At 36.4% G+C, this 21,948-nt stretch overlaps 1 protein-coding gene across 4 annotated transcripts in view; it reads right to left on the minus strand.

Moving 5' to 3' along the window:
* ST18 (ST18 C2H2C-type zinc finger transcription factor) overlaps positions 1 to 21,948 on the minus strand; it is a 359,234-nt gene that overhangs the window by 19,505 nt on the left and 317,781 nt on the right. For all 4 annotated transcript variants that reach the window (XM_079136474.1, XM_079136476.1, XM_079136475.1 and 1 more), the window contains 5 exons: positions 21,603 to 21,814; positions 12,877 to 13,122; positions 5,642 to 5,757; positions 1,257 to 1,319; positions 435 to 503 (listed from right to left, as the gene is read on the minus strand). In XM_079136474.1, coding sequence (XP_078992600.1) covers positions 435 to 503; positions 1,257 to 1,319; positions 5,642 to 5,757; positions 12,877 to 13,122; positions 21,603 to 21,814 — 706 coding nt within the window. The remainder of the gene's footprint in view (positions 1 to 434; positions 504 to 1,256; positions 1,320 to 5,641; positions 5,758 to 12,876; positions 13,123 to 21,602; positions 21,815 to 21,948) is intronic.

Consider the following 21,948-nt stretch of genomic DNA (forward strand, 5'->3'; position numbering starts at 1 on the left):
AGGCAGAGGTTTGAAATTTCAAAGCTAGCCTCGGCAACTTAGTGAGACCGTGGCTCAAAAACAAACAAACAAAAACAAACAAAAAACCCAACAACACTGGGAGATGTAAGTCAGTGGTACAGCACTCCTGGGCTCAATCCCCAGTACTGAAAAAAATAAAATAAAAAAGAAAGGAAAAGAAAAGAAAAAGAAGTATTGTGTTTAATAATTACATCATTCCTTAAAATTCTATTATAAAAGTCCTTCAAAGCAAGAAAATTAAATTACCGTATCTTCTTAATATTATTCCAACTTTTTGGTGAAAGAGTCGCTTTGTTATTATTTAGTTAGGTATAGTTTACTACTCATTGATCACATTGACAGTGAATAAGGAGGGTCCCATGGGGGTGGGGGGCATGACTAAGGGCAAGGAGGTCATGCCTCCTGACACTTACTTAAGCTCCTGAGAGTTAGCAGCCATGAGGGACTTAAGAGTCTTGTCTGCTAAAGGACATCCAGAAACACTACAAAGGAGAAAGAAAAATATGTACACAACACTGACATATACACACCTGACTCAAAGGGCATCCTCAGTTTGTAACATATGTTAAATTACTGGTGAATGCAGAAGGGGAAAAAAATAACTGTGTTTGAATCTGGTTTTCCTACTCTAATGAGTCTGTGTTTGCCAACATTTCAATTGTTTCTCATGAACTCAGATTTGCTATTTATCAAACGAAGGGCTTTAATCCAATGAGACTCCCTGACTCTGGAATTCAGTGATACAATGATTACAAAGTCCCTTCTCATTGCAGCACCAAGTTATGATGACTGAAACTTTTAAACTAGTGCTCAAAAGGAAAGCAAATCATGTCAGAAAGAAGGTCAACAGAAAGATTCAACAACAAATTTTGCACTGTTAATCTCTCTAAGGCCCTGAGTCATTATCTGCCCAGGATCGAAGGTACTGCTTCTGTAGATCCACTCCAGCCACTCTATTGCCTTCACTTAGATTTAGACAGGACCAAAAAAGCTGGACATGAACCCTAACTCTATTTCTGTAACCTGGACGAGAAAATGATTTTTTTTTTTTTTTTGTGCCAAGAATCATGACACCTGTATGTCATAATTTTATTTCTGAAAAACAAAATAAAACCCAAACCAAACTCACTCTCCACTTCCTGATCCAGATAATATCTTGTTAGAACAGATGATGTAAAGTAATTGCAGTAGGGCAAGATGAGGAAAACCTGACTGTGCAGGAGGTTGTTAGGTACCTGCGGTGAGATGCATAGTTTCCTGTGACATGGCCACTTCCATCACATCCTGGTGTTGGACAGCTGGGTCAACAGAAAAACACATCATTACAGTTAAGTGCATTTCACAGATTCATTTACCCTATCTGATTGATTACAAAGTGGCTTTTCCCTTCAAGATAAGTTAACATTGTATAGGGCACATACAGAAGCTAGTGAATTAAGGATTTATATTGTTTTTTTATGTAAGAATCAGTACACTAAAAGAAAACAGCATGCTGAATTACTTTCTTAGTTATCTGTGTTCAATATCATATTCAACTCTCTGATTCAAATGATGTAGGAACATGATACTAACATGTATATCCTAGGGATTTTGTAACTCAACAACAATCAGTAATGTTCTACTTCTTTGAAAATATGAATTCTATAAAAATGAACACAATTCATGCTTTATTTTGATAGCAGATTTTAAGAATACTGGCACCAATTATATGATAGATTCCAGATAGGAATTTTTCTGAGTTTTTAAAACCACGCAACCTAGTAACTTCATAAACATTTTAGAAATCACTGACAGCAAAAGAAGAAAATCTTTCACTGAAATGTAAGTGGATATTTTAGATGGGGAAGTTTCTGACAGTACAGAAACAGTTCAGTTGGCAAAGCTTGTGAGCAATTTCACCCAAAGCCGTAACCCAATAAAGACAATCCCTAATTCATGACAAGACTAAGAATAGACACTCTCAGGATAACGGCCAAAAGTGTTTCACTGTGATCTGAGCCCATAAATTTCACTTTAATTCAAATCATGTCCCGGGGTTTTTATGTGTGTTTAAAAAATAATGCAAGAAGTTAGTTATCTTTAAAAGTTTTCCTTCCACAATTAGTAGGTTCCTTGGGTTTTCAGTGATTTAATTTCCTCTGATGCTACTGGAAAGTCACTTATTTGGAGTAAGCAGATTAACCCCAGTCTGCTTAGTGCTATTTGTGGAAGTGTTAAGAATCTAAGACAAAAGAATCAATTACATCATTTGTACATCTTATTTTTTCTGACATCATGCTCAGAGTGAGATCTTACCTATATATACTGATTACAGAATTTAACCATTTGAAGACATATTTTGAGATAGATTAACAACATTCCAATATTTTCTAAATTATCTTTTTCTAAGTATTTTTCCCCTATGTGGTACTTTCCAATAATTTTCAGGTAATCTAAAGAATCTACAATCATTAGAACTCTCAAAGGGATGTCAGACTTTCAGAGCTTGATTCAAGCTGAGTAAACTGACCGTTTCCTTTTCCTGGATAGGATATTAGGAAGCTAAAATATATGTTAAAAAGTAAAGGAAAAATTAACAGGGATTAATTTGTGTGTGTGTGTGTGTGTGTGTGTGTTAGTGTCCTTCATCTCATCCATTAAATGTGGACAACTCTCTTCTGAACATTATTTATCTGGAATAGTGAGAAGGTGGGAGATCTGTTTCAGTTGCTCACTCTCCACTTTGGAACGCATCGCCACCTAGTGTTCCATAGTAGCATTGCACTTATTTTATTTAATTTTTAATTTTATTTTTTCAATTACATTAACATTGTCAAAAAGGCAAAGAAGCCACAATGATTTTTAGACAAATTATGCATTGCCTATGAAATACAGCAATAAAATATGCACTTAATTAACTGATAATTTTTGTAAAAAATGTTTGGTGGTATATAAATGTCAAAAAATAAAGAAATAATTAGCGAGAAATGTTTCTGTTTAGGATTCTGGTAGCTAGATTTAATTCCAAATCTATGGTGAAAAATCTTACATGATAACATGTGCCAATACCCATTAGGTGATATATTCTGGGGAGGTTTGCACATGAAAATATCAAAATTAAAGGCAGAAAATGAGTTAATTTCCTTAGTGAGTGGAACTCAAGCTGTATACAAATTCAAGAATAGTTGACAAAATAAAAACTTCTAAAGTATAATTCATTTAATGGTAGAAACAAAGTTAAACATAATAAGATAGGGTGACACTATAAGTAGCAAGACTTCCATAAAACATGCTAACATAGATAATATGTAAATCAGTGATAAGCATCAAAACACTCCTTCTGCCTGTAAAATATATATCCTGTATGGCCTCTGAGAGAGTTGATTTCCTAGGAATTCATGAATATGCTAAAAAAATTATTCAAAACTTGTTCAAAATCTTTGGAATGCTTCCTCTTTTTGTATTTAGCTTTGTTTATGTGTGTGTGTCATGAATTGTGCCACTTAACAAAAAATATCTTGCATGACATTAAGTTTGCAATGACTTCCGGAGATTTCCAACAATCCACCTTCAAAAAATAAATGTTTGCCATTTTTGAAGACATTAAAAAAATATTGTGTGGAAAGAAAATCCATCTAAAAATAAGCAATAGGACCACATGGGACTCTTATGTATGGCTCACCAAATGGCCTCTTGGAAAGAAACAGTGTCTGATGGAATTTAAGTTACTATATGTTTGATACCATCCATTAAGTGTTTATCCCCAAGTCCCAGGTAAATATTGAACTCATACAGGGACATAATATTTGAGCCAATAGTGATTGCCTATGAAATCCTTAAATAATGCACAATCTGAACTTACTTAAAAGTCATTCACATGTTGATACAACAGGCTGATGTTGGACTGGGAATAATTCAATTGTACACAGCCTACTATGTACAAAGCCTCTGTACTTGGCACCAACATTTGAGATGTATTCCCAGGTCACTGTGCAAGTAGTTTGGAAATAAGAGGCAGCACAGTATATATTATATGCAGTTATGATACCAAGTGGAGAACAAAAACTGAGGAATAGCACCTGTGCCCTCGGGGTCTTATTCTTAGTGAGGAGGCAGGTAATAGAGAGCAGAGGTGAAATGAGAATGCTCTGGAAAGAAAAGATCCAGAAAACTGAGCAGGCATATCAAGTCTGGAAGGTAAGGAACCTCTGAGGGAGCAGAGGACGAGTCCTATAGAAGCCCCAGGGACAGAATTCTGGGCAGAGGAACAGCAACTGCAAGGACCTGGGGCAGCATGCTTTCCTGGTGTGCTGGGGGGAAGCTGGAGGGGAAGGGAGAAGACAAAGCTCCCTGCCCTTGTAGGCTGGAGGATGTGACTCTGGAAGTCACAGCTGGAGATGGCAGCTCCAGTGAATGTAGACAGAGCAGAGAAGAGACCCCAGGTGTGCTCTGAGACATCAGAGGGCTGCACTCAAGTCTAGGAAGAGAACGGTGAGAGGGAAGAAAAGTTCCTAGATAAGGAGTCCTGGAAGTCAAGTGAGGATGGTAGATTACAGACTTTGGAGGAGGGTGAGATCAGCTCTGTAGCATCTTGCTGTGCCGTCAGATAGAACAGGAGGATCAAGGACATCCAAATGTGAGGGGGCTCCTGCAGAATTTAACAAGAATGGTGACTTTATGGTGGTTTTACAGTGGTTTTGGTGGAAATAAAAATCTGTCTGGCAAAGATTCAGAAGGGAAACTGAGTCACAAACTTCGCAACTTTCTTGAGAATTTCAGTTGTAAAAGTAAGCAGAGACAGAGAATCCAGGTATACAGTCTCCTGGGTCAGGAGAAGTTTTTAAATTTACTTATAATGAAAAAAATTTAAGTATTTTATGCAAAGAGATATAAAACAGAGATTATAGGCACCTGGTGCCTAAGTGGAAAAGTTACTGTTCACTGGAAACTCTCATTAACTGGCAGCTGTAAATGTATTCATATGTGAGCATAGTTGATTAGTATTTAATCATTTATATATGGAAAACAGTTTCCTGTATTTCATTCACTCACTCACTAGTATTTCTTGTGGGTACCTTGGTTTATATTTATTTTATGTTCATTTCTAATTGATACTTGAAAATTGTACATATTTAGGGTATGGTATAATGTGTGCTTTGATACATATATTCATTGCACTGTGTAATAATCAAATCAGGGTAATTGGTCTTTAAACTCTTCCGAGTCAAAGCACTCCTCAGAGAATATAAGGAAAATCATTCACTCGTTTACCCAAGTAACATTTTGTATCAAGTGTTATAAGCTTAGCAGATTCCCTGAAGTCAAGTTTTAGATACTCTGGGGTCAATGAACCTCAAGTCGGGAACTTCAGGAGAAAATATCTGCATTTCTAATTGTTCTAGCTCATTTCATTTTTTAATCAACAGATTTTCAGTTCTCTTAGCATAAGACCACATCATGTCCATTTTTTTAACAGCACCCTTATCTCAATGCATAGGTTAAACATTTAACTACTGACTAGTTGAAACTGCCCTAAGAGTCCTAAAGTCAAATGGACAAGCCAGATATGATTGCCAAAAATTATGAACTAGATTCTCTCAACTCCAGGATCTTTCAGGGCACAGCACTGGATACCACTTACGTGATTAGTTCTTTTTTGAGATCTCTTGCATGGAGCTTAGGTTTAGGGCTTGGTATAGAGACCTCTCCAGGAAATTTTTTTTCCTCTAAATTTTCCAGAGAGTTCACTGGATCTTTCTGGAAAAGAAAGAGAGAGAGAGACAGACAAAGTCATTAGGGAACCCTGAAACAACAACTCTATTTGAAGTGATTGGAGTCAAATTTAAGTGGTGACTTAAAAGATTTAGCTGAAATACTACAAAGGATTTGTATAAGAAATAAGTAAGATAATGAATAAAAGGGTATGTTCTGATTGTTAGGGACCTTTACCCTAAGCGAAGAGTGAAAAATTATAATTGATGGGGAACATCTTTGAAAAATTCACATCTTAGCAAATACAATTATAGAGGCATTTCTTGAACTATGTAATTGAGTGAATATATTAGTATGCTTCATTTTTTTCTGTGTAATAAGTACTTCCTAGAGAATACAGGCATAGTTCTTTATAGCAGTCATAACAGCAATAAGATGAAAGGAATATTGCAAAAAAGAATCACAGAGTTTAAAATAGGAGTCTAGATTAGCAGAATGCTCATTCCAATATACAAATAATTAACATCTAAATTATGTGTTTAAATCTGTAATAGCTAAGGCCATGATGTTTAGCCATTTAATTTCATTTTTCTGGATAATTGCTCTTATTTTCACATCATTTTCTTGTTTTTCTTCTCTTTTTTGCTAAGTTAGTATCTTGTAATGCTTTTGATCATTGGGTGGTATTTCTTGTGGGATATTACTGATTTCCGTTTTTTTTTTTAAAGCTTAATATTGATCTTGATCCCATAAGGAAGAGTCAATAATCTTTCCAAATCATTCATTTACCAAGTAGTATATTATCTCACAGAAAACTTGTGATGGTTTTCCTCAATCACATAATTAACTTACTTTCATCGTTAAGCTTATATCCAGTAAATATAATACTTTCTGGATTTAAAATTAAAATCACATTAATTAATATGGAAAACAATATTCTAAGTCTTGAAAATATTGATCTATTTAGGATGAGCAAACTATTTTGGGTTGTTCAAAGTAAATTTCATTTTTTTAATGGGTATAAAAATGATACAGCATAATATAATTTTAATGATTCTGAATCTACATTCAAAAGCAATGGTAAACCAAATTTCTGCATTTTCTAAACCAAAGAAAAATTCTGAACACTGATCTCATCACTAAGGCAAATGTAAATTCTTTCATTCTTTACTTGGGTAACAGTTCGATTATTTTACACATGAGTATGCTATGTGAATACATTGGTAACTATTTTGAGTGATATGATTATCAGATCAAATTAAAACAACCTTGTTTGGTGCAATTTCTATCTTCAGATTGTTTTCAATGTTAGATATTCCATGCTACTTTACTGAAAAATAAAACAATAGTTGATTTTGTAAAATTTATTTCCAAATTACACATTGAAAGAAGAATTGCAGATAGAAAGAACTAAATGGACCAACAGACTACAAATGTATGGAATGGTACTATAAGTTCTCACTATTCATTGGACACCATGTACAATTACACTATTAACACACATATCACTGTTTTATTTTTAGCACATTCTGTATATTTTACTTCAGCTTTTTCCTTGGTATTTGAGAAAATTTCTCTACCATTTTTTTCCCTAAACATTTAGTCATGGGAATAATAGTGTACTCATAAGAAATGAAGATTTATTTAGGCAGAAATAATTTTAAAATAATGAGATGTAATTTAAAAATACAATATTTTCTGAAGATTTCAAATGAATTAATTTTTATCTTACACTTTAAAAAATGCTAGCTAATAGAAATATACATTCAAAAGGCAAGAGAAGTGTATGTTTCAAAATAGTTGTGTACCAGCTGCAAAGACAAGTGCTATTTTAAAGTCACCTCCATGGAATTCTCAGCAAAACAGATGACTGAAGTTCATCTTTTAAAAATTTTATAGTTTAAAAGACTAAAGTAAAGTAATTCCTAATTTTAAAGGCTAAACCTGATCACTCTACCACCCATTCCATTTGGGACAATCTGATTCCGTTTGGGTAGTAATTTCCACTGTAATTTAGAAGTATCTTGGCTTTTTGAAAGTAGATTCAAAAGCTAAAGCTAAGTTCTATATTGTCTCAGTGTGGAAGAGCCTTTGTGCTTCTGTTTAGATGTTGATGTTTTCACAAAAATGGCACAAATAGTGTCATTTCATTATTTTCTTTATAATGGAATCCAGAACAAAGTCTAAGGAGGCTTGTACATTTATATAGGAACATATAAATGTTTCCATTGTTGTTTGATGGTTGAATTTGTACATTATGGAAGGTAAGAGAATGCGGAGGATTTTGAAAGAAAAGGTTAAATACAAAACTGTGTGAATTATTTGACTAAAAGGCATATATATATATATATATATATATATATATATATATATATATATATATCCCATCTACCCCACCAGTACTGGGGATTGAACCCCAGGGCTGCTCTACCACTGCTATATCACCAGCCATTTTTATTTTTTATTTTGGGACAGGATCTCATTAACTTGCTAAGACTGGCCTCAGACTCACAAACTGCCCCAGTTTCCTGAGTAGCTGGGATCACAGGCATGTGCCACTATACCTGCTATCATGAATGGTATTTAATCTGATATAATATTTGGTAATGATTTAAAAGGATTTTTTTATTGGTGATGATCTTTTAAATATTACATCACTTTAAAAAAACACTCTAGTTTCTTATGTATGCAATTGATTTGTAAAATAACTGACTTTTTCCCTTTTCTTTACTTAACATTACACCACTGGAAACTTGCAGAGAATAATTATATTCAAATACATGTGGCCATCACTAAAATAATTCTTAAATTAGTTCTGTTACAGAAACACTCTATACTGGATGAATTCTTAAAGAGCACCTAGTGTAGAATCATTGATAGCATTCGTTTAAGAATTTTTCCCCCAAATTTAAAATATTACTTTGAAAAGAATAGTTTTATCCTGTGTAAGATGTGTAAGAGAGAACATGGCACGTACATGTGTGTGGAGTATGTGTGTGAAATGAAATTCTTTAATGTACAGATGGAAGTTTATATTGATTTCAGTAAAGAACAGAACATAATGATAACATGAATAACAGATAATAGCATCTGGCACTTTTAACATTTTAAGCCCTGAAATCTTTGGAGAACTGACAGTTGAATGAAACTGACAGCCCTAGTTATTTCTCAGTACTTTCCTTTCGAGATATTTTGAGTTTTTTCCAAATTCAGGATTTTTTTTTTTTAGGGGGCATCTGGACAGGCTATTTCACTGAGAGAGATAGACAATATTTTCTGAAAATTACCACCAAAATTAAGCAACTGTTGTGCATATGAACTAGATAACAATGAATTAGAAATAATCACTCAATTTCTGCATGTGAATGTTGTGTGTATATTGTATGTGGCATAGAGGAGGTGACAAAGTGGTAAAGGGAAGGACAGGCAGGAGCAGGACACACCACATTCTGGTCTTCAAACATTCTTGATGTATTGTCAGGGTCACATGCAGCAATTCCAGGAGAACTCACTGGAAAGTGACAAGAAAGAGCCAGTGTTGTAACTGGTTTCTGTGTACACATACGGAGACCTTCCTAGGTCAAAGGACTTTGGTCTTACATCCTTGAAAACATTAGTGGCAGTGGGCTTCCACCACAACTTGCCACATACCATTTCTCCATTATTTTTGGGCTTTAATTTCCTTTCTAGTTTTTCATAATATTCCCTAGGCTTTCTCTCTCTCTCTCTCTTTTTTTTTTTTTTTTTTTTGGTGCCTTTTTTTCCTTCTCTCTATTTTACCTTCCAAGCCTAATACTTAATTTCTCTATAAGAAGGTCCAACAACTATAACTCCCCAAGCATCACTTTTATTCCCTAAAAAAATATGATGCCAGTCCTGCTTTGCAGGATTATTGGGATAATGAGACACTGTATATAAAGACTCTTTGTCTTCACTCTTGTTGCACATAGTATCCTTCTGATACCCTCTCAGTGGAGATACTGAATACAAACTACATTTTTAAAATAATATCTGTCAAGCTTCACATTTTATTATCAAGATTTAGAACAGGATGTGATAAATACTCCGTTAGTAGACTACCTTAGCACACACAAAAGAACACAGAACAAGGGTGAGAAACTGTACTGGGGAGTTAACAATGATTCAGGAGCACTTTGTGTGTGTCTCCCATCAACGATAACTTCTCAAGCAATGACTCACCCTGTGCAGACAGCTGTGACAATAAGCATTCAGCTTAAAAACGTATTTTGCTAACTTAAACCTAGGGAAAGCACTTTGAGTCCAAAAATTAGAATCTCCAATGTCCTCTATGGCACTGTCAGTGGCACTGAATTTTAATATAGCTTCTAAATTCCAGATTTCAGAATACTCAGATTGAAAATTGCAGCAGTAAAAGACTTTGCTGTCAGACCTGAAGTCAGTCACCCTCAAAAAAACAAAACAAAACAAAACAAAAATCCTGAAAGAACCCTCCTCTCAGTTTTTGTGAACTTGTGGATTTGCAGGGATACGAAACACTGTCACAAATATATATGCGTTAGATAAAAATATTCTCCAGCTGAATCTCTAAAGTTGTGAAGATGAATCAAGATTTTTTTGGAATTATGCAAAAAACACATAAAGTACATATAAAATATTTGTTATAAGGCTCAATTTTTGACTTTCTTGGTAATGGGAAGGATAGTCACGGAGATAATGAGGGCATTCAGAATATTAGGGGTGCAGAGTTGACTTTATGGGTAAGGGCACACAAGTATAATCAATGTTAAACAGTACAAGATACTCTACACAAAAATGAGAACCCACTTGAAGAAAATTTGCTTCATTACTACTCAGGACTGAATCCCTCTGACACTGAGTTTGAATACTGCAGAAGCTTTCTGCTGCATGCATTGACCAAGGTCCCTTGACAACAGTCACATAGAAAAGGACAGAAGTCCTAGGTGCCACTTTGCACATGGCATTGAGGTACTCCCAGAGATTAGAACATCTGGGATTTTGACCCTGCATAATTCATGCAAGAACAGGGAGACAGTTATAGTTACTTTGTAAAGTACTGTCCTTCATGGATAATAGTGACTTCTACTCAACCCACATAAACAGATCTGGTGGCTAGTGTGAGGTATGCCTTTAGGGCAGCAGGTGACATATGCCATGATTACTGGCAATTGACTGGCTGGAGATTAAGCAGTTTTGTGAATTGGAGAGTGTCTCCCTTTTCTAAAGCCCACTTGTATGCAGTGAGTTTGAATCAACAATCTTGACCTGTTAGGACTGTTCCTCCTAGCAACCTGCCCACTTCCTAGAATGCTCCATACTTTCATTTCAGACAAGTGGTGCAGCATGACCAAGTCATGTGAATGGTGAAAGATTTCTAGATTCTATAAACAGATGGAAGTTCAGTGTAAGGTTGGATTTTTTGCACAAGCCTGGATGGCAGTGGGTTATTAGAGAAGAGATGCACCTTATCCAGTTTGTGATCATCACTTAAGATAAATAAACTTCTTGTACTCTGCAGGTGTCAGTTTCACATTTAGTATCATCAAACATGTATTACTTAAATAAAAGTATCTTCTAAAATACAGCTTGAGAAACCCTAATCTGAAAATCCAAATCCAACATGCCAACCCAATACTTGAAAACTTTTTTCGATTTTGTAGCATTTTGGATTTCAGATTTTTGGGTTAGGGATGTTCAACCAATAGTCTATGCAAATATTCCAAAGTCTGAAAACCTCTAAAATATGAAACAATTCTGGTCTCAAGCAATTCAGATAAGGGGTACTCAACTTACTGTATTATCATAGATTAATTACATACTTTAGGTGAAGTTTTAAAAACCCAGCAGAATACTAAAGTCAGTAGGGCACATTCTAAGGAAAAGCTACTGTGGTATGACTCCCTTCATCTTTCCATGTCAGGGGTGGTGGGGTTTCTCCTGGGTATCCATCTCTGACAATCCCATGCAGGGTTAGCTGTTTCTACCTTTCCACATTGGGCGTCTGCCTGTGCTACTCTGTTTATCAGTGCTTTTGGATGTGGGTCAGTTCTCCTATTGAACTCTCAGTGCATGTGTGACTGAGATGCACATGCATGGTGGAAGTGGGTCCTGTGTTGCTGCATCTCCAGGACCCATCTCACTGTTTGGACTTGGAGATGCCAGTGAAAGTGTGTGGAGAGAAAGAAGGGAACGAGGGAGGGTGGAAATAAGAAAAGGAAGGAGGATTTGGAAACAGCTCAAATTTGTGATCACTACTATGTATGTTGACTCACACTCTGAGATGTTAAAGCCAAAATCAAATTAGATCCCCACCTCCTGCAAGTCTGTGAACTTCAGAAAGCTGGAAAAAGAATGTGTATACTTCTGCACAGACTGGCTATTTCAGTCCTTTAAACATATCAAGTGACAATCCCATCAAAATCTTTTCTGACAAACGGAAAAATAGGATCTCTCACTGCAATCATTAGGTTCACACCTGCAATTATAGACAGTCTAAACAATGGGAGTTCTGTCAAACTTTTAAGTGACATTAAGTAGTTCACGGTGAATCAGGCCAAGTTAGGCAATTAAGTCTCTAGAAGTAAAGGCTAAATTGGTTCCTGCCAGGTAACAACGTCTGGCTTTCAGGATGAAACCACCTCTGAGAAAACCAAATGCACAAATAAGACTCCTTGACTTTGGGATTGCTACAATTTAGACATCCAACATTTATGATGTAATACTTCAAACAATGGCTCCATACATAGACCTGCCAACGCAATTCCTTCATGAAACCAAAGAAACAGATTTGACATGGTTCCAAGATTCTTTGATTGGATTTCGTCTTCAACCTTCTGGTTCAAAAAGAATTAGTGAGCTGGCATTGCCCCTTTGTGATGGGACAGATAATAAAATCAATCTTGCAGTGCAAACAACTGTCACCATCATGGGATAAGAGCCACTATAATGAATATTCTTTTAGGCAAATGAAAGGAAAAGTTGGGTTCATTTATAAATTTCATGTGAAATTTAAAGTCATTAAAGTCATTATGATTAATCTAAATCAGGGTACAGGATTATGTATTATGAAAAAGAATGTGAACTATAATGTAGGAGGAAAAAGCTAGTAATACTCTGCAATCATGCTCTGACTCCAGCTTGTTGATTGACACATTGAAACAATACCTCTTTCTCCTCCTCTGTCTTCCCATGAGTTTTGCTATAGTTGATAGGAGTGTCCCAGCCCTCTTGATCACAGAGAGCCTGATAGAATGCTGCATTGACCAGAATGCTGCTTGTTTTGAATGGGGAAGAGGAAGGTGTTGGAATGGTAGTATTAGAGGAAGTTAGGGGTGCAGCCTTGTCCAGGATTCGATTTTTTTTCATGCTTAAGTCCAATGTCCCATTTTCATCCACTTCTATCTCGGCTCCCTGGTACACAACAGGAAACAGAAAAACATTTAAGCAGTTTGCAGTTATAGCCGAGCCATGTGGGGCTTTTAAGGGATAATTTTAAATGTAAGCTTTTATGGAAGTATATCTGCTTTTAAATCAAGCTTTCTGATTTGCATTGGGTAATGTTCAATTCTTAGGCAGACTTTTAAGAACAGCTCCATTAGTGAGCTTCATGTTTCTGGGTTTAAATAAAGTAAGCTTAATACAAATAATAAGATGTTCCAAATACTAAGTATATTGGCTAAAATTGTTTTGTATATGTATATGTTTTTAAAGTTTAGCTTTAAATCTTCTTTTCTAGTTTACAGAATTATCATTCCAAATTCATCATTTAAAGCATTAACATTTGTGTTCATCAAAAGGCACATATAACTTCCCAACTCCCCCATCACAATATTAAAGTAACATGAGAAATATGCAAACATAACCAGCTGGAAGAGAATCTTTATTGGAATATCATATAAATATGAAAGCAATGTTTCACCCTAGGTTATCTGAACTGGAAAGCTTTGTTAAATCATGGCGGGTGAGAAGAGAGAGGCAGACAGTGTAACCAGACTTCACACTTGGGGGCCCTCAGGTAGCAGCTGACAGCATGACTATTTGGGGTTTAATAATGATAACTTCAGGATAAAGATGTTTATTTTGCAGATGCTTAACATGAGACTTAAAACTAATATTGCTCCTTGTGATACCTTCTGCCAAGTTTTTTCAATTTTCAATTTTTTAAGGAACAGTATTGCATTCTGTGTTTGGCTTAAGTCCCAATAAACTGCTCATGTGTTCTGGATCTGCCTCAAGATTCACACCACAGGGGGGCTTGTATAGAGTCAGGAATTGCAAACATTGCCATGCAGTAACTCCTCAAAGCTGGAAGAACATGCTTGTCATTTTTCCAAATAGGTCAAATAACACCTTTCTAGTACATTCAACATCATCTATCAATTCACAATTAACTTCTTGACAATTTCTTTACTCTTTCCTTTTGGTTGGCAAAGCAAAAGCATTAGGAATTATCAAGATTGCTGATGCCCACGGTCACCAGTTACTTTCCTGGGGATGCATTTTAACTCCCCCCTACCTCTGCCCTCTCTCCACCAAGCAGTTGCCACTGAGTCCTGGGCTGCATTAGTTTGACTTGCCATTTGTGCCTGATTGAAAAAATAAAAGCACCACTTATATTTGCTTGTTTTACCTGCAAAGTTCATATTTTCAATCTCTCATTCCACCAGCTAGATATGGTGCATTATATTTGTAGGAGGTAAATACACTTCTAATATGTTGTACTAAGATGCTTTGGCTATATCTTTCTGTCCCTTTTTAGTAAACAGTTTAATCTCCTGTGATAGTTTTAAGCCCCGAATTTAACAGTACAGCTTATCCTGGATAATAACGTAGTAACCACAACATCTTATGCCATCTGTATAATATCAAATACGTTTTTATACCAGCATTAATAAACCTTAGTTACAAAAATCCAAGATATTAACCATATCAGTGCCATGTGCTCTCTTCCTTCCATGATCTCACAATGTATTCTGCCAGGAACGCATCAAAACAATTTTTGGCTTTATAGCTGATATGTAACTATAGCAATGAAAGAGAGCTATAGTAATCAAGTTTAATGGCCAACGTAAAGTAAAATGCTAAATATTGTAGTTGCTGACATTTTTCATAAAAAAATTAAAAAAAAAACTTGGGTTAAGACTGCACAACCAACATTCACATAAAATTCCAGACCTCTGTGACAGATGGCTTAGGAAAAAGAAGCCATGTGACTGGGCTGCAGAGTTTTATAGTGCAAAACCCATAAATAGTGCAGATTTGATCTCTCTGAAAAATACAACTATTCCAAGACAACAGTCATATATATTTTAGTTTTTACAGAAAAAGAATCCCAAATAGTAATTTTTTTTAAATATGAGAAATCCTAGGAGTTGTTATAATTATACATATTGAGTAATCAGGGTTTGATTGAAAAATAAAATCCCTCCTAATGTTTAAAAGAGGTGCTTTTGTATACCCGTGCCCCAGCCGGCTGCTCTGAGCACCTGACTTGACTCAGAGAGTGAGCTGCACGTTGGGGAGTGGGGTACAGATGGGCTCTAAGTAAGCACACAGATGCATTCAACAATTACACACAGTAACACTAAGGGCCCCTTTCTGCCCATAGATGGGAGATCACACATTTATAGCATGGATTTTTATTCAGAGCAATATCAATAGGCATCACTTCTCTGTGCTTGAAACTTTAAATGGCAGCACAAAAGGGGGAAGGTGGGAGAGGCCAGTGGAGGGAAGGGGCTAGAGCCACAGCTAATATGGTCCTGTCCCTTCCACTCCTTCTGACATTCTGATTCTTCAAAGTGCTATTTGGGATCCTTAAATTAAGTATTTACATTTATATTTTAAGGTTTTTTTTTTTTTTTTTTTTTTGAGGCTAGGCTATACTTTCCAACCTAGAAAAGTTATTAAAGGCCATCTATTTCAGCCATTTTCGAGTGATACTACCTATCTCTTATGTATTCAATAAATTACTGAGAAAGCACTTTAATATGTCCAAGACACTATATTTTGGGGAAAAACAAACTTGAGAAACAGATTGTTCCTGCCTTCAAGGGACTTATTTTGTGCTTATTAATTTCTAGTGAAAGATAACTTGATAATTACATGTATATATTATTGTTAAATTGAAAGCTGAAAGAATTATTGATTATAATCTTTATTTGTACTACAAAATAAGTACAGACCTCAACAGAGATATGCTTAATGAAATGATGCATATTATATGGTCAGTAAAATGTTAATTATGAGGACTGAGTAACAAGTGACATGGAAAATCTTCATATCAGTGAAAACAGGAAAGAGCATGACATTCCTGCTATGTTTACAACTAGGGAAAAGAGACTTTTTTTTTTTTAAGACTAAGAGGGAACACATATGATCATACTTGATCATACTTGTATTTAGAGGATAAGTTTACAACTGTTTTTCTCCATTATTTTCCAGGCAAATGCCAATATTATCTTGCTTTGACAATTAAAAATTATACATTCAATGAGGGTAGGGATGATAGCAGAATGAATCGGATGGTATTACCCAATGAGCATATATGATTACCTGTGTAACTCCATACCATATTCAACCAGACAAGTGAGAAGTTATACTCCATTTATGTATGATGTATCAAAATTCATGTGTAACTAATTAGAACAATTAAAAAATCATACACTCAAATATGATGCTGATGTAAAAGAAATTATAATTTCACCTAAATGTTCTGATTATGAAAATTACTGATTTTCAAAACATTGATAAAATAAGACATATTGCTTTCCTTCTTTGGCAAGTCTTTTATTAATCCATGAAAGGTCACCTGCCATCTCTTGATTTGGCAGAAAGGAAGTGCAACCTAAGCGTCACTCCACTCAGGTTTCTGCGGCAATTCGCCCCTAGCTTTCCCTCATAGCTCATGTTCTTTCATTCTCGCTTCTGTGCTTTTTGTTTGGGGAGTACTGATTCTGTATTAAAAGCTATCTTAATTAGGTTTGCAAAGTATTCATTTAATAAATAAATGAAATGGAAATATTTTATTCTTAGCCAATGGCAATCAAGCATTAAGACTATTAAGCTTATAAGCTTTTGAAATATATTTAACAGAACAGAATGATGGGGTATAGAGAAGAAATGACTAATGTAAGGTATAACATTTAAACAAAATTTACAACCACATCCCCAATCTTTGCCTGACATTTGAAATCATGGTATGAAACTCTTTGGGGGACTGACAGTCTATATACCATAAGGTCTTTAAAAAAAGAAGCTACATGGATGAGAATTCAAATTTTAATTCCAACAATTATAGCTGTGCCAGTCAAAGAAAATCATCTAGTATCTTTACAGTACTGTTTCTTCCTCTGCAAAGTTAGAGAATATTACATATTTCACTTCTAGAATATTAGTTTCTAGAAGGATTAAAATGTATTCATGTGGGCAAAGTGTGTATGTACAGTGCCTGGCATATAGTTGGTGTTCTATTAATGATGGCTAATGATAATAATGATTTGACTGGGTTTTTGAATAGCAAAAGAGACATACCCCAGGTTATTAAGTACCTAGTTTCCCTGAACTTATAAGAATAGTCCTTTTGCTCCCTGGCCCAAGACCCTTATCACATTTCACTCACAATGTATGGTACAATTTGTCCTGATGTTTAAGTTACTGGAAAAGAGTGCGTTTGGATTGTAACCATCCAGGGTCCCACCAGGCTATTCCTGTTAACAGGCAGCAGGAATGAGGCTGCGACATCATGTCATTTCTAGGCCTTGTTCAAGCACAAAACAGACTTTGAACTTTAAACATTTCAAGCAAGTGTCAATTTTTTGTTTTCTTTTAAGGCACACTGTGCATATGTCATTTTGTCTAAACAGGTGGGGAAAACACCAAAACAAACAACAGAATGCTTGGCAAGCAGCAGAGTTGAGGATAAAGATAGACTGTGAAGCGTGTTCCTACCTCTGTCGATCAGGGTGGGAGGAGGGAAGGAAAATGGGGAGTGGATTTGACTCAGGCTGGCACAGGCTCTCATGGGGCACTGGAGGAAAGTGCTCAGTAAACCTATAATGCTTGCTCACTGCCCATTAGTACTAGGTGTTCTGCTCTTGCCAGGAGTCACAGTATCAAGACCAAAGGGGAGGTATTTGGAGCCATGGTTCATTTATGTTTCACAACTCATATTAATTCCAAATTAAAATGTGGAATATTATATACATCTTAGAATCAACAAAAGCACTAGACTCAAAAGAAAGATAATATGTCACACAAAATTACCTTTAACCTTTATGATATCCTCTAAGACTGGAAAATGTTACTTATTTTCTACTGACCTGATTCCTTAAAGAATCACTTAAAACACAGGCAGGCAATTTTGGTGGTGCCAATGTATTATGCACAGGCCAGATGGTATTTTAACAGATAAATAATTCCTTTGAAAATCTTCTACTTTCAGGATGCAATGGGTTTTGGTTTGGGCAGTGACCAGCAATGATTGACAAGCACTGATGTCCTCCATGTTGAGCATGATGAGCACCCAAGATTGGTGGATGCTAGTTGGGTGAATGGACAACAATGTACACAGAAGAGTGTGCTCCTCAGTGCTGGGAAGGCACAGAGAAGCAAAGTGTCTTAGTGTATGAGGCTAAGAAACTTTCTGAGGAAAAGTGCATTTTAATTTATCTGTATCATCTTTCATTAATTTTAGGCTATGTAGGAGCTCAAAGTTTTCTTGCCCCTCTGAAAACAACCTGTGTTCCCATGATTTTCCTTAAGGGTAGTGATTTTGCATATTACCATTTCAGATCTCCTACCAAACTTGGGAGTCAGTTGTGTGCTCATATATGACATGAAAAATCTGTATTAGCCCGAACAAGTGGGCAGGTAGGCAATTTTAAGTTAGTGGCCTTTGACTTGATTTTAAAAGGTCGTGCCAATAAGTGTCAGTCTGATCTTTAATTCATTCTCCTATTGGGTATGTTAAGCAACTGAAGAGAGATGTGCATAGAATAAAAGTAAGCAACAAATGGGAACAAAGGGAAAGTAAGAAATCAGTCATCATACAAATTCTGATCAAACTCATAATTGACCTCATCTCTTCAAACTCTATGCTTTATCTAAAACAATGCAAGGCCAGAAGGTCACTTTTTTGACAGGTTGGGGGGGTGGTGCTGGGAGTTGAACCCAGACGCTTGTGGAAGCTAGGCAAGTGCTCTACCACTATGGTATACACCCAGGCCCAGAGGGTAATTTCTTTTATTGTGCTTGTCTATAAGTTCCTTGAAGGTAAAGTCTGTGGCTTGATATACCCTTTGACTAGGGCAGTCCAGCACTTAGAGACCTTCTGGTCAGTATAGCTATGGGTCCATTTGTCAGGATGTCTCTCTAATACACCAAGAATGCTCCATTACAGAAATATAAAGAAAAGCTGTATATTTCTACTAAGTAAGAAGTAAGAGATCAAGAGATCTGTTTATCTGGGGCTATCAGAAATAAACATACTAGCAATAGAGGAAAAAATCAAATCTAGTGGAAGGAGAATCAGACTAGCATTCAATGTGGAGGGGAAGACTCTTTATACTCAATCCTGCATTAAGGAGAAGGCTCAGAGTAAAGTGACTCTTCCTGACAACAGGAAGGACCCACATAGGGCACTGTTTGCTTAGAGGTCGTTTTTCAAGGTTAATTACCTTGGCTTTTTCTCACTTTTGCTAGAAGTAATATTTTTTGTTGTTTCAGGAATTGGTGAGATATTCTTCTTTATTCAGAAAATTGGGTCCAACAAGGGCAGGATTCTACAAATTGTTACAGTTGTGTGTGAATGTACATGTTGGCAGGATTCTGCACAGTGACATTGCAGGGTGACATATTTATTCTATTTTAACAATCACTATGTCAAAGGAGATAATTTTCATAGGAAAATGACTTTTAAAGCTCATGACTGACCAACTCCTTTAAAACATCTTTCTGCACTTTCTGTCTCTTCCATCCTCAGCATCACATCAATGGTTTGGTCTCTGTCGGTGAGGCTAAGTTGGCAGCAGGAGGCTGAGCCCTACAGTGGAGTTCCAGTCACCCTGGGCCAGCCTGATCCACTCCACAGAGCTGCCTTGGCACAAGGGGTAGAAGAATATACCTTAGAAATGGATTAAACTGTGCCAATTAAATAGTCACTCTTCTGATCAAAAATGAGTTTTTAAGAGAGAACATACATTGGTAAGAAAAAATAAACACCCTCAAATTTTTGTCATCTTTGTTACATTGTTTGATGTGAGCAATTTGATGAAACACAGAGAATTTTAAGGTGAAAGGCGGAATTCTGAGGAGCATAAAGGCATCTACATGTGCAGAGAGAAAGCATGTATCCTAGAACCATTGCTTGAGTACGTTAAATGACATTAATAATTACAATACTGGTAAGTCTTATTTTCACAGGACAGCCTAAACCATCAAATAATAAAGTACTAGCAAGGAAGCTATTTTAGTATTTCTGCGACCAGATCCCTATTAGAATATACCTTTAAAAAGAAATTTACTCAAATTTAGAATGTGGATTTAAAAATAAAGTTACATTTTAAAAATCCTCCAAATCATTTGCCTATGGCAATAGTTTGTGGCCTGGATTCCTTTGAATTCAGACAGTCAGGTATTTTCTTCATATTTTTAGAGAATGTGTTTTTCTTTGTTTAAGAACCTCATTTGTTTAAAAATTGTTTTTGAGTGCTTTTTGGCCACCAACTCTTCCTGGGGTTTACTTGGCTCAGCTTTGTCCAGAAGCTAATTCTGATTCTTCTGTCAAATGCTCGGTGGCACTGCACTACCTGCTCTCCTGAAGGCCTGGCACAGCACAGGCGAGCAGCTGACCACTCCGGAGACAGGCTGCTCTTAAAGGGGAAAAAAGGGTATAGACTTTAATTGCCTGGGTTTCAGGGTTCCAGTTTAACCCAGGGAATCTTCCATTTACAGCAAAGGTAAAAGCTGTTATCAAGTAAGCCTGGGCACTTTATTTCAGCTGCTTCCTCCATCTAGGTAGGAAAAGAATTTCTTTTAATTGAAGCACTTTGTGTAAATAGGAGTTACTGGCTCCAGTGGGAGGAAGTGACTTGAGCCCCTACAACCTCCTCTTGTGGATCATTGGGGCACTTGCAAAATAAGTCCCTCACTGGCAAAAGGCCAGGCATGAATGCTCTGTGTATGTATTAGTTAAGTTACCATGAGCATACGCATGTACTTCTCATGTATGGAAAGGAGAGGCTGTAGAAAAAATGTTATTAATTTCATGGGCTTCAGAAATGCAGTGTTTTCATAAAGATCACAATATTTGATTTTTGGATTAGAGCACTACAAGTTCTCAAGCCTCCCTACTGAATTAATGTATCCGGGAGTTTCCAAGTGTCCTCTGAGAATGCACCGGCAACCTAGACTATCGTATATTATATGACAGTAACATGTGCAATAATAAAATTTCATGGGTCAGTTTTGCAAATGTTTTACCAGTCACTGTTTAATCAAACATTTCTTATCATCTTTGATTTGCAGGCAGCAAAAGCTTCTATGGTCGAGATTTATATTAATAACAATCCTCTTTTCTTGTTTTACCAAGTCCCCTTAACAAAAATAGCTTTGAAATTTGCGAATTCTCCCCCACCTGTCTCCATCACTCACTTCTCCCCAAACTGTGGTACACCATTTTCAAGAAGAGCCACCAACCAAGGGATGCACACTTTCCTTCTTTGGACCCACCAACTTCTTCCATTGTCAATGTTCCTCTTCCTAAGACAGGGAGGGGATGGCTTCAGGGGTGGAGGAGCTGAGTGGTGGCAAATGTGGTTAGGAACATGAAAGGCAGTTTATTCTCACGGTTCTGTCACTGGCCCACCCTCCGGGCTCTTGGACTGGCCTACCTTGGCATGCAGACTCTGTGGTTTGTTGGAGAGGATGTCTGCGGCTTCCCTGCAGCGGGTGGAAAGGTTCAGGATAGCAGCAGCTGCTGCTATGTGGGTGTCTTCACTACATTGACCGTAGCTATAAGAGCTGGCACGGCTCACGCTCTGTGTGTGGGCGCCTGCACTAGGCAGTCGATTAGAAAATTTGACTGGATTTGAAAAATGCTTTGCTGTTGAAGAGAGATTTGATTAGCAATTGCATGTACGTGGTTTTAGTCATTAAATAGATTTGTTTTTTAAAGATATAACTTCTTGCATTAAAATATGTGAAGAATAAATTAACGCATGAACCGTTATCCATTGG

The sequence above is a fragment of the Sciurus vulgaris genome (assembly GCF_902686455.1).
Source record: "Sciurus vulgaris genome assembly, chromosome: 1".
Lineage (NCBI taxonomy): Eukaryota > Metazoa > Chordata > Mammalia > Rodentia > Sciuridae > Sciurus > Sciurus vulgaris.